At 51.2% G+C, this 14,159-nt stretch overlaps 1 protein-coding gene across 2 annotated transcripts in view; it reads right to left on the bottom strand.

Annotated features, from left to right (window-relative positions):
- Positions 1-14,159, bottom strand: part of crim1 (cysteine rich transmembrane BMP regulator 1 (chordin-like)) — a 294,476-nt gene that overhangs the window by 122,246 nt on the left and 158,071 nt on the right. For both annotated transcript variants that reach the window (XM_072512397.1, XM_072512408.1), the window contains exon 5: positions 12,432-12,553. In XM_072512397.1, coding sequence (XP_072368498.1) covers positions 12,432-12,553 — 122 coding nt within the window. The remainder of the gene's footprint in view (positions 1-12,431; positions 12,554-14,159) is intronic.

Raw genomic sequence — 14,159 nt, 5'->3', positions numbered from 1 at the left:
ACCATCAGCCTAGAGTCTGTTTATTTCCTGATTGGCGTGAGACGGTGGGAGGCCATGAAGATGGAGATGTTGCGTGATCAATGATGGGAGCGCAGGGAAGGGCCTGTTGGAGGCAGGAGGCCTTGTGAAGAAAGCTCCAGGGATATATCCAATCCGGGTTGGCAACCTCTGGCTAGATAGAGAGGTCACATAAAGATGAGAAAATTGGACGGGCACTTGAGAGGATTGCGGTGATAAAACCAGGGGAATAGGACTGACTGGCTTGCTCTACAGAAAGATGGGCTGAGTGGCCTCCTTCTGTGCCACAGGGCAGAATTTTCCGATCCGGGACTGAGACCCATGGCGGGAGCAGGGAGGGGAGTGTTTTCCGCTGTGGAGGCTGATGAAAATTCACACGGCACTGGCATCATTAATTACGCACTAAACAGCGCTCGGACATCAACTGACTGACAAGGCCCGTAGAGATTTCAGGAAGGGGATAGGGGCCACGGCACCTAATTCAGCATCTCGTCCCTGGGAGTCCTCCTCAAGCAGGTTGTGGGAGGAGGAGGCCAAGCAGGGAGACCAACCCTGCATGGGAGCAGGTCGTTGCCGCTGTCAGTTGTAGCCACCTGGGTTGGCCAATTCCCGATGTAAAATGAAGAACAGCAAAGGCTGCAGGGAAATTCAGCCAACACAGGCAGAAACCAGCAGGTGCACGTTACTGTGTATTAAACTCTGCAAAAGCCCAGACAGCATCGATACAAGCAGCCATCTGCATAATAATGTAGCAGCCATCTACTTACTAATAAGCAATCCCCGGGAACAATCGCAACATTTGGGACAAACAAAGCTAAGCCAGACTCCCCGGCGCCAGCAGGAGCCAACACAAAAGAGGTTAACGGATACCTCAAGACCGCCCATCGATCAGGGAACCGCTCCAGTATTGGAGAAATCGAACCAAGCGATTGGAACGAAGTCCAATCACCTAGAACCAGGTACAGGATCCGCCCCGAAAGGCTTGGGAAGCCCCTGGGGACTATAAAGTTAAGCCCCCAAGTTCAAATCGCTCTTCTTGACCGGGTCACTCAGCAATGCGAACCAACCCTTGACCGTGACCGGTGCAGCTGCCGCCAATATCCAGTAAGTCTGAAGTCAATGCTCGCTACGAGATAGGCGCTCCTAGTTCCCAATCCGTACCAACTTCGAATCCCGCAGACTCAGAACCCGAACGAAAGGCCATTTGTTCCCCTGATCTGGTGGGCCAATCCGAAGCTAAGTATGGGCCTGTTAGTTGTGGAAGTAGCTTAGACGTAGAATTTGTGCATGAGTAGCGATTACTGTGTATAATAAATGTGCTTTGATTTGAATCTTACTAATCGGTGTATGAGTTATTGATCATTACTTGGACTTGAACCTCGTGGCGGTATCATAAAGATACCTGGCGACTCGAGAGCAAAGGTTAGAAAACAGAGCCAATCGAACCAACCAAAGGTTAGCAACACAGTGCCCAGGCTATCCACTGGAGGTCAGCCCTCCAGTGCTGGAAGAAAATTAACATCCTCATCCACTCCGCCAGGGTAAGTGAAGCCTCAAATGCTCACACTGACCACAATGAATGGGTCAGGGGACACAGCTTCAGTGGCAATATTGTGAAGTCGTTCCCACTGCAGGTGGAGTGACCTCTGTGCCTCCTTCATCATTCCAGAGAACTCACTTGCTGTCTGGTAAGGGGAGATGGGGGGCAAGGGGGCTGTGTGAAAGGGGGCTCGGATTCAGAGTGCACCAGCAAACTCTGCAAATGACATGCCTCTCTGTCTCATCCTTGTATGTGGATGGGCTCACCACTCTGGAGGGTGCTGGCACAGAACCCTTCTGGACAACATGCAGTGCATCAGGCAGATGTCTCAGAATCTAGTGGGTTATCTCAAACACTGGGGGCATGAGAAATAAATGTGAAATTCTATGTACTAATGGATGCTAAATACAATCCCTCTCAAACCCCATCTACCCTGTCCAGTTTCAGCACAAGCTCAAATCCGGAGAGGAGCGAGGCATCACATCTCAACACCAGTCCCCCTGTGGTGTTTACACTTCAACACCCTTTCCCCATTGCCCTTCAGTCCTGCACATCACCCCCCACCCACCTGAAATCTGGTACGGTCCTCCTGCTCCGTTCCATTTGATACCTTGGCAGGCCCCTCCGATACCCTCTCCCCCAGCACCCCAACCACCCGTGTCCCCCACTCTCCTAGGCCTGAACTCCTGCACCCCCTCTTATTTCCTCTCCTTACTTTCTTTTAGCCACAACCCCTCCCCTCCCCCTGAGAATTCAGCCTACAAGGTCTCTATAAATGAATGGCAGACAGGCAAAGACCCGCTGGTCCATCAAGCCTGTGCCACACTTGATGGCTGCAGCATCACGACCGGGCACTTCCCCACTCCTGCGGGGTGTTCTTAGTTGGTCTGTGTGAGGAAAGGTTGTGGGGGTGGTTTAATCGGGGTGAGTGAAGAGGGAAAGATAATAAAAATAATAAACTGGCACGACACAATGTGGCAAATATGTAGAGCAATGTCCACTTCTGAATAATGGGAGGCAAAACTGTAATTTTAGAAGATCCGATCTGGTTCAAGACTGCTGCCGTCGAGGGACAAACAGTTAAATCCGTACAGAAGCAGGAGTAAGCTTTTGACAATGAAAAGTGAGCCCTTGAGACGGAGGTAAGATATCTCGACACGCAAGAGCACCAAGAACTGACTTCCCTTTTCCAGGGACAATCATGGGGCTCGTTAAAGTAGTCATCCCACAAACATTTGGGAGGCATTACAAGTATATGCAAGCCAATTTTTTTTTTATTTTTGGAAAAAAAAGAGAATAGGAAAAGTTCCACAAAAAAAAAAAGTTTACTTTGTTGGCACGGAGCCACATTGCTTCAATGTGTGGCCTCCAGATGTCTGCGAGTGCTTCCTAACAGAAGCTGGGACTACGATGTTGACTGGAAGGGCAGTACGGATCCTGCCAACAACACTCGCACTCTTTCAGTTGTGGAGCCCAGCCCTGATATGGAAATGAGTTCAGGTTGGTAGACCACAAGAATCTGGGAATGTCTGTCATCCCGAGGTTCGTCTGCCGACTCCTGCATGCTGCTCCTGTTTGTCTGTGTTGTGAATTCTTGAGCAGTGACACACGATGCTGGAGCATAAATAAGTTTACAACCTCAGACATGACTTTTTAACATCCCCTCCCACTGCAGGAATTGCCTAGCCCTGCAACGTCTCTCCCTCCGCGCAGCTCCCCTACCCCTACTCCGATAAACCACAATGAGCGAATGGCACGCAAGGTGCTGTGGGCATTTCTGAGAGAGGTGATCGGGGTGCCACATGAAGGCAATTTAAAAAAAACCCTCTTAATTGCTGACATGGAAGGTGTCATATTTTTTCAGTTTCACGCTCTGTGCGGGATGCCTTGTCCGTCGTGGAGCATGCAATGTGTGTGGCCAGTCCACATGATCTTCTGACCATTACTGAGCAGTGTGCACTCCTGGTGGGTCAGGCACGCCAGTAAGAATGTCGAGTTGGAGAAATGACTCGTTAGGGTATGTGGCCAATGGAGCAATTTAATTCCAGCCAATGAGCGTGGACATGCCCAGACTGCTGAATGCGCTTACATATGGCAGTATGCGGGCGTACGTTCGACCATGTGCTTTAAAAAAAAAAAAAATCATTATCACCCATCACTAATTACCCATGAGAACGTGACGTGAGTTGCCTTCTTGACAACTGAGTGACCCTTTCAGAGGGCAGTTCGGGGTCAGCCACATTTGCTGTGGGTCTAGAGTCACATCTGGGCCAGACGGAGGTAAGGACAAGAGATTTTCTTCCTGCAAGCAAAGTTTAGTGAGGCAGGTGGGTTTTTAGGAGAACCCGGTAGTTGCATGGTCATTCTTACAGACACTAGCATTTTATTCCAGATTTATTTAATCGACTGAATTTAAAATCCCCAGCTCCTGCGGTGGGCTTTGAACTCTTACCTTCACATCATCAATCCAGGCCTACCGAATTACCAGCCCAGTAACATAACCACTATGCTACTGCTCCCAATCTATTAGACTTGCGCAACGGAATGCAAACCTGTTCAAATCTAAACTGATTTTAAAAAAGTCTTGTGGGTGGAATGTGCTTCATTACAAACTGCAGACAAATATAGACATAACTTCTACTTGGACTGCACAAATACAAACCAATATATAAACTGACAGTTGTTAATGGTAACCGTTCAAGTCAGCTTTCTTCAACTAGCTTTCACTTATTTTAAGACGGATTACTTTTTTCTCTTTGAGTTGTGCCTTAAAATGACCAGATTTGTTTGCCTGGTACAAAATACAAACAGGTACTTCTCTCTTTATCTGTCCGGGGTTACCCAGGAGCTTCAGCTGATGGGGGTGTCTTTTCCCTTTTTCTTCCACAGACCCAACCACCAAATGACCAGTTGAGGTAAATACTGTGAGTTGAGATCATCGATCGCAGTGGGCCGTGAATGCACAAATCCCCGCTCCTGCCTAGGATGACACTGATCGCCATTGATCCTGGAATGACTGTAATTGCTGCCCTCTATTGCAAGCTATAATGCTCTGACGGCTTCCTCTCTCATCTCCTCCTGCTTTCTGCATCTCTGACCTCCCACATTATGCCCGATACCCAGGCAAGGCATCTTGCTCCAAGTATGTTGCCCCCCCCCCCCCACTTTGGATGGTCAAAAGTGGTGTTGACCAAAAATATAAATAGAATGTTTGAACAAAGGAGAAACTGAGAGTATCAAGCTAGCCAAGAACATTAAAGTGCCATTGCACCCTGCCTGCTGCTTTCCTTTCGCACAAACACACATTTTTCCCTTTTGGAGAAGTAGTGGAAGGATTCCTGAGCTGATTATCAGCCAGTTGAACCAAGTTATGAACGCTCCTTCCGTGGCCAACGAATCCTGGAGCTGGACGTGAACCTGGAGGTTCCAGTCCAGAGGTAGGGACGCTACACACTGCGCTGCAAGACTCCCTCCGTCTGCTGCTGGGACCATCTTTGCAGCAAATCACAGCAGCTGGGAAACATAAGAATCTGATTAAAGGTAATTGACCTGTAATGTTAACGCTGCTCCTCGCTTCGCAGACACCACCAGACCTGCCGAGTATTTCCTGCATTTTCTGTTTTCGTTAAAAACCTGGGTTTTTACTCTCAGTGGACAGGCTTCGCTTTACAGATCAAGGTGCTCCCGGATTGCCTCCTAGGCTGTGATCTTCTGGCCTCGCCTTGCCGGGACTCGTCGCAGGAGTTTCGGTGGCCCAGTCAAAAGTCCATTGACTTTCACCCGGACAGGACAGTCCCGACAGCAGGTGGGGGTGGAAAATCACCCCCCCTAGTCTGAGCCACGTGTCCTCAGCTGTGGCAGTATTTCGGACAATGAAACTGGCCTTAACAAAGAAAGAAAACCACAACCTCAAGACATCCAAAAATGCTTTACAGCCAATGTAGTACAGTTACTGATATAATGGAGAAAACATGGCAGCTGACATGACACAACAAAAGAACAAAAGGATTAAGGCCGAGCAGGCCATTTAGCCCCTCAAGCCTGCTCCACCATTCGATAAGATCATGGCTGACTGGATTGTGGCTTCTGTTTAATTCCACCCCACTAGATGGGCAGCTATTGACTGGAAAAGATATAGTTCGAGTACAATAGATGGGTCATTTTTTGTACAGTGTGTGCAGGAGGGTTTCCTGAAACAATATGTTGACAGGCCAACAAGAGGCGAGGCCACGTTGGATTTGGTTTTGGGTAATGAACCAGGCCAGGTGTTGGATTTGGAGGTAGGAGAGCACTTTGGGGACAGTGACCACAATTTGGTGACGTTTACGTTAATGATGGAAAGGGATAAGTATACACCGCAGGGCAAGAGTTATAGCTGGGGGAAGGGCAATTATGATGCCATTAGACGTGACTTGGGGGGGATAAGGTGGAGAAGTAGGCTGCAAGTGTTGGGCACACTGGATAAGTGGGGCTTGTTCAAGGATCAGCTACTGCGTGTTCTTGATAAGTATGTACCGGTCAGGCAGGGAGGAAGGCGTCGAGCGAGGGAACCGTGGTTTACCAAGGAAGTGGAATCTCTTGTTAAGAGGAAGAAGGAGGCCTATGTGAAGATGAGGTGTGAAGTTTCAGTTGGGGCGATGGATAGTTACAAGGTAGCGAGGAAGGATCTAAAGAGAGAGCTAAGGCGAGCAAGGAGGGGACATGAGAAGTATTTGGCAGGAAGGATCAAGGAAAACCCAAAAGCTTTCTATAGGTATGTCAGGAATAAGCGAATGACTAGGGAAAGAGTAGGACCAGTCAAGGACAGGGATGGGAAATTGTGTGTGGAGTCTGAAGAGATAGGCGAGATACTAAATGAATATTTTTCGTCAGTATTCACTCAGGAAAAAGATAATGTTGTGGAGGAGAATGCTGAGCCCCAGGCTAATAGAATAGAAGGCATTGAGGTACGTAGGGAAGAGGTGTTGGCAATTCTGGACAGGCTGAAAATAGATAAGTCCCCGGGACCTGATGGGATTTATCCTAGGATTCTCTGGGAGGCCAGGGAAGAGATTGCTGGACCTTTGGCTTTGATTTTTATGTCATCATTGGCTACAGGAATAGTGCCAGAGGACTGGAGGACAGCAAATGTGGTCCCTTTGTTCAAAAAGGGGAGCAGAGACAACCCCGGCAACTATAGACCGGTGAGCCTCACATCTGTAGTGGGTAAAGTCTTGGAGGGGATTATAAGAGACAAGATTTATAATCATCTAGATAGGAATAATATGATCAGGGATAGTCAGCATGGCTTTGTGAAGGGTAGGTCATGCCTCACAAACCTTATTGAGTTCTTTGAGAAGGTGACTGAACAGGTAGATGAGGGTAGAGCAGTTGATGTGGTGTATATGGATTTCAGCAAAGCGTTTGATAAGGTTCCCCACGGTAGGCTATTGCAGAAAATACGGAGGCTGGGGATTGAGGGTGATTTAGAGATGTGGATCAGAAATTGGCTAGCTGAAAGAAGACAGAGGGTGGTGGTTGATGGGAAATGTTCAGAATGGAGTACAGTCACAAGTGGAGTACCACAAGGATCTGTTCTGGGGCCGTTGCTGTTTGTCATTTTTATCAATGACCTAGAGGAAGGCGCAGAAGGGTGGGTGAGTAAATTTGCAGACGATACTAAAGTCGGTGGTGTTGTCGATAGTGTGGAAGGATGTAGCAGGTTACAGAGGGATATAGATAAGCTGCAGAGCTGGGCTGAGAGGTGGCAAATGGAGTTTAATGTAGAGAAGTGTGAGGTGATTCACTTTGGAAGGAATAACAGGAATGCGGAATATTTGGCTAATGGTAAAGTTCTTGAAAGTGTGGATGAGCAGAGGGATCTCGGTGTCCATGTACATAGATCCCTGAAAGTTGCCACCCAGGTTGATAGGGTTGTGAAGAAGGCCTATGGAGTGTTGGCCTTTATTGGTAGAGGGATTGAGTTCCGGAGTCGGGAGGTCATGTTGCAGCTGTACAGAACTCTGGTACGGCCGCATTTGGAGTATTGCGTACAGTTCTGGTCACCGCATTATAGGAAGGACGTGGAGGCTTTGGAGCGGGTGCAGAGGAGATTTACCAGGATGTTGCCTGGTATGGAGGGAAAATCTTATGAGGAAAGGCTGATGGACTTGAGGTTGTTTTCGTTGGAGAGAAGAAGGTTAAGAGGAGACTTAACCTCTTAACCCTATCTGACCGATACTGGAGGGCGCCCCCAGAGAGGTCCAGGCACCTGAAACGCATCTTCAGCACGCCAAAGCACCTCTCGATCACTCCCCTTGTCGCTACATGGGCATCATTGTAGCGGTTCTCCGCCTCATTGCGTGGCCTCCGTATAGGCGTCATCAGCCACGATCGCAATGGGTAGCCCCTGTCGCCCAGCAACCAGCCCCTCAGCCGGGGATGGCGTCCCTCGTACATGCCGGGGATGGATGACCGCGACAACACGAATGAGTCGTGTACACTGCCTGGGTGACGGGCGCAGACGTGCAGGATCATCATGCGGTGGTCGCAGACCACCTGTACGTTCATTGAATAGGTCCCCTTCCTATTAGTGAACACGGTCCTGTTCTCTGCAGGTGGCCGCACGGCGACGTGCATCCCATCGATCGCGCCCTGGACCATGGGGAACCCGGCAACGGCAGAGAAGCCCACGGCCCGGGCATCTTGGCTGGCCCGGTCCACGGGGAAGCGGATGTAGTGGTGCGCCATGGCATAAAGGGCATCTGTCACTGCCCGGATGCACCGATGTCTGCGATATGCCGGACAGGTCCCCACTCGGTGCCTGGAATGACCCCGTTGCATAAAAGTTCAGGGCCACCGTAACCTTGACGGACACGGGGAGAGGGTGTCCCCCGCCAGTGCCACGCGGTGACAGGTGTGCCAGCAGGTGGCAGATGTGTGCCACGGTTTCCCGGCTCATCCGGAGTCTCCTCCTGCATTCCCGGTCCGTGAGGTCCTGGTATGACTGCCGGGGCCGGTACACACGGGGCGCCCTCGGGTGCCTCCGTTGCCGTGGGGCCACGACGTCCTCCTCCCCCTCCTCGTCCTGTCGGTCAGGTGTCCCTCCAGCCTGGGCGGCTGCCGCCTGCCCCTCTGCGGCAGCCTGCGCCGCCTCTCTGGCACGCTCCTCCTCCTCCTCATCCAGGGCAACATAGACATGAGCGACTGCCACCACGGCGGCCAACATCGCTGGATGGTCTGAAAACATGACGGCCTGGTGGGGGGGAGGGGAACGACGACATGTCATCATTGCCCATATCCCCTCCTCCCCCCAGCGAGGTGGCATGGACCGCATGGGTCCAACTGTTGGAGGCTGGCACCTGGCCAGGTGGACCAACTCATTTGCCCTCCCATCACCCACCCCGGCACGGACTCCCTCCCCAACCCCCAACCTCCACCCCAGCACGGACCCCCCCCCCAACCTGCACCCCGGCACGGACCCCCTCCCCAACCCCCAACCTCCACCCCGGCACGGACCCCCTCCCCAACCTCCACCCCAGCACGGACCCCCCCCCCCAACCTCCACCCCGGCACGGACCCCCTCCCCAACCCCCAACCTCCACCCCGGCACGGACCCCCTCCCCAACCTCCACCCCAGCACGGACCCCCCCCCCCAACCTGCACCCCGGCACGGACCCCCTCCCCAACCCCCAACCTCCACCCCGGCACAGACCCCCTCCCCAACCTCCACCCCAGCACGGACCCCCCCCCAACCTCCACCCCGGCACGGACCCCCTCCCCAACCCCCAACCTCCACCCCAGCACGGACCCCCCCCAACCTCCACCCCGGCACGGACCCCCTCCCCAACCCCCAACCTCCACCCCAGCACTGACCCCCCCCCAACCTCCACCCCGGCACGGACCCCCCCCCCAACCTCCACCCCGGCATCGACCCCCTCCCCAACCCCCAACCTCCACCCCAGCACGGACCCCCCCCCAACCTCCACCCCGGCACGGACCCCCTCCCCAACCTCCACCCCGGCACGGACCCCCTCCCCAACCTCCACCCCAGCACGGACCCCCCCCCCCCCCAACCTCCACCCCGGCACGGACCCCCTCCCCAACCCCCACCCCGGCACGGACCCCCTCCCGGCACTCCCCCGGAGCCCAGCCTACTCTAACCACCCCCCCCCCCCCCCCCCCCCCCCCGCCGCACACACACACACACAACCCGAGACACACCTCTCCTCACGCAATCAGACTGCGGCCACGCCATTTCCTGCCCAGAGCCAACCCCCCAGGCGGTCACTCACCTCCACGCTGGTCGGCGTGAGCCTGGAGCACTGGGTCACGCCGATGAAAAGGAGGTTTGATTGACGTCGACGTGAACGGTCATCACGTCGACGGGACTTTGGCCCATCCGGAAGGGAGAATATCGGCAGGCCGAAAATCGGCTGCCTTGCGCAGACCCGTGACATTCTCCGCGGCAGCGGCGCCATTAACGCCCCGCCGACTTTTCCCCTGGTGCCGCATACAGGTTCTCAGTGCCCTCATGAACTGGCCTTGTGTACAATTCCCTGTGCCACCCTCAGCCCTCCTTTCAAATTGTTTTGAACAAAACAATTCGATTAGCAGAAGGAGAAGAAACACGTTGGCACCAAAGTCAGAGAAAATGGGAAATCACTTCACAACTCTGCAAAAAGGCGCGGAGGCAAAGGAGGCTAGCTTGCAATCTGAATAAAAACATGAGATGGGTGGGGGGGGGGGGGGGGTTGGCGACCGCTTGGCGAGGATTCAACACTGCCATAATTCAGTAATACCTTCTTCCAATGTTGTCTAAATAAATTCATTGTGGTGTTGTCAAGCGGACTCCTTTACCCTTTGAGGCATTGTTGTCACCGTGCCAAGTGTCTCAGTAAGATGAAGCACAGCATTCTCTATATTTAGTTTCCATCAAAGTCGAAACATTTGCTATATTTAAGTAGCCGTATCCTGCTGATGCAGAGTGTTGCTATGTTGTCTGTTTGTGAATACCACAGCAGTAATAAATGTTATGGTCGGAGGCGTCCTTCATACTTTGCAAAACACATTCTTTCCATTCGGATTAGCATTTTCCTGCGCCCTCCAGAAATAACTCAATATCAAAACTTATCATTCAGTCGCAACAGGCTCTGGAGTTTTGGATGCTCTTTGATTCACACAACACACTGGTTGGGCAAGTGGTGCGGGATTCAATCGGGGGCTGCCTGGGTGCAGAGGACACGGATGTCGCCAAGGTGCTGGGTGACAGAGGGTGGCGAGCTGACTCGGGTTCTCTCACACGGGCTCTTCAGCAGGGTGATCAACAGTGAAGCTCAGAGCCAATCCCAGGGAGCCTGAATGAGGCATCTGTCAGCCCAACATAATACTGATAGAGGCTCGAGTGAATAAAGCCTCCAATCCTAACAGCACTGCAGGTGTACCTACACCACAAGGATAGTAGCAGTTCAAGGTGGCGGCTCTCCACCATCTTTGTCGAGGGTGATTAGGGATAGATGTCAAATGTTGGCCTTGCCAATAGGGCTCACATCCAATGAAAGAATGTTTTTAAAAAATCAATTCAGAAGGGCTACTGGGTTTATGGGACATTGAAGGTGGGGGAGTTGCAACAGCAACACCAACAACACGAACATAACAACAGCAAAGGTTTTAAATTCTTCAAAGCTTTGCAAAACCTGCAGCAGCCCAGCAACTGGGCATGTCGAAGCCACAAAACACAATGGGCTATGGGGATAGGGTGGAGGTGTTGGCCTTGGGTAGGGTGCTCTTTCCAAGAGCCAGTGCAGACTTGATGGGCCAAATGGCCTCCTTCTGCACTGTAAATTCTATGATAATCTATGATGAAGATGGGCCCAACCTACCAGTCTGGCTAATCTTGCACCAGCTGCATCGCTTGTGGGCAAGCAGAGGTGTGAGAGGCCCCTCACACGAAATGGAGTGTCAGGAAAGTCTGCCCTGACCGCCTCTGCGGCAGTGAGTGGTTGAGGTCTGCAAACTTTACTTTGACAGCACCTCCCAGCCCGGCGACCTCCATCACGCGGAAGGGCGAGAGCAGCAGCGATGTTGCAATGCCATCACCTCCCCGAGTCACATGTCTAGGGATAGGCAATAAATGAAACCGTGCCTCGGGTACCCCACATCTCAGCCTTTTGGCTAAAATGAGTGTGAGGTCAGGTGTATTGCCTGGATCTGGTATGTCTCTCTTGTGGGGACCATGAATTGGATTCAATCTAAATTGGTTTTTGGAGCAGGCGAGGAGCTGGATTAAGGGTTTGCCCATCTCCATACTCTGAGCTCTGGCTTTGTAACGCTGATGAAGTGATTAAAAAGACAGCTTTCTTGGCTGGGGATAGTACATGGCCTGAGGAAACCTGGGAGTAAGCGGAGAGAAAAGCAGGTTTCACAACTCCAGCGAATATACACAATTCCGTTTTTATATATATATATATCCTATTAATGGGCTTTTTTATATCACTGCGCTTTTCAAACATTCATAAAAACTGTAATCAAGTTACGCAGAAGAGCGCGAAAGAAGTAATAAAACATAGCTTTAAAACTGGGTTGCGGGCTTTTAACCAAAGATTCTAAATAAGCACTGAAGGCATTTTAAAACATTTAAATATGGACACTGTTTAGACTTCTTTTTTAATTAGTCTAAAGTACTATCAATACAGGCTGACAACAACCCATCTCTGAAACCTCCCCCGAACCCTGTGCAGGGCAAGTTCCTCATTCTGGTTTATTAATCTCCCTCCGCCAACACCTTCCACACCCCCAACCCCCTACCCCACGCCCTCAACCTTGAAAGGAATCTTTTTTTTTGTTGTAAATATTTACAGCTCAAGTCGATAAGTTTTATTAAATCTGTACGTACCGTTGAAGCACTCGAACAGATCGCAGCATTTTCCAGGCATGCCATCCCCAGGGGAAATTATTCGTGGCACAGTGCCCGCCTCGCACTTAGGGACTCGACAGATTCCCAGCAAACACTCGCACCTGGAGCCCAAACAAGACACAACAAATAAGCGTTTTGTCGGCGGGCATGCGGCGAGACACCCGGGCGCCCAAGAGGAGGGCAAAGTCACAGGCGCTGCGTCCATTCAGAGATCGCGAGACCATGCCCCTCCTAAGCAGGCGACTCTGGCTGAAGTTGCATTACCATCCATCGCATCTGATTATTCTTTGTGTGTGTGTGTCGGGTTTGTTAATGGCTTGAGGGATGGAATTCAGTTCAAAAGCTGCACCAGCTCCCTTGGCACCGTCTCCATCATTCACGTGGCACAAGCTAAATTGAGATGCCGGGAGATGGAGCCACGGAAACAGATTTGGGGACAGTCCTGCAGCAGGGACCAGGGTGCTTCTTCATACCTGGCAACACCCACCGTTGATATACTTTTCCTTACAGGCTAATGGCATGGGACAAGCGAGATAGGCATTGGCTTTATACCTATGCCATCCGGGTTTGATCCAACACAGGATGAATGGAGTAGAAAAACCCTCCTCGCCTTCTCTCTCTCTTCTGGCTGTAAAATGTGAAAGTGGTACAGGCCGGCTTAGCCCAGCTGCTAAAGGTCATGGAATCAAAACTCTGACTGTTCCTAATCTCATACTAACTGGTGGTCAGAGGTGGGGCGGTTTGGATAATGGGAAATTCTCCCACCGGTGGAGTAGGAGGTGAGGTCTAGCGAGATTGGTATTGTGTCTTTGGGTTGTGCAATCATGAGCACTACTGCTCTGATTATGCTGTATCTGACCCAGGAGCATTCACTGCCGAGAATGACTACCTGAAATACAGAAATGCCCCAGTAAACAGTACTAATATCACTTGTCTTGGTGAACTAAAAGGCACTGGTCAGAAAAAATGGGAAGCAGCAATATAAAATGATGTTACTGAGATTTCACTTGTTTTTTTTCACCATTTCTTCCATTCCTGAAATCAATACCTTACATTCCTTGGAGAGCTCCGACACTCAATACCATTGGCCCTCGTCTCACCGGCAGTAAAACCCAGTTGGCTATCCCAACATAGGAGGGCATCCCAGAGCTGTTCCCAATCCTGTTCTGACCTAATGCCCACATTCCCTGCCAGAATCAGAATTGATCAGGATCAGGAAGGGGGACACCGGTCGAATTCCCTGGCCAGGGCTACTGAGGCTAATTGTGATCCCACTGTTATTACCCTGCCGGAGATCAGCATACTCACGAGTTCGACTGAATCCACGGAACAGAAACTAGTCGGCCCAAATAGTTCACGTGGGTATTTGGGTTCCACATGGGCCTCCTCCCACGCTTCCTCGGCTAACCCCATCAGCAAATCCTTCTCTTACTTTCTGGCTCAGGTTGTTTTATCTAGCTTCCCCTTAAGCTGATCTACGTTAGCTGGCTGAACTACTCCTTGCCACTCCATTCTCCATGATAACCACTTTCCGAAAGTTCTTGTAGGATTAATTTGTCACTATCACAGTTACCGCCCGTGGTTCTGGTCTCCCCCACAGGTGGAAATGTTTTCTCTTTGTCTAACCCATCAAAGAATTGCAATACTTTAAAAAAAATTTTTTAGAGTACCCAATTCATTTTTTTTTCCAATTAGGGGGCAATTTAG

The sequence above is a fragment of the Scyliorhinus torazame genome, chromosome 1 (assembly GCF_047496885.1).
Source record: "Scyliorhinus torazame isolate Kashiwa2021f chromosome 1, sScyTor2.1, whole genome shotgun sequence".
Classification (NCBI taxonomy): domain Eukaryota; kingdom Metazoa; phylum Chordata; class Chondrichthyes; order Carcharhiniformes; family Scyliorhinidae; genus Scyliorhinus; species Scyliorhinus torazame.
The sequence above is the reverse complement of the archived record's forward strand: the minus strand, read 5'-3'. Positions and strand labels throughout refer to the sequence as shown.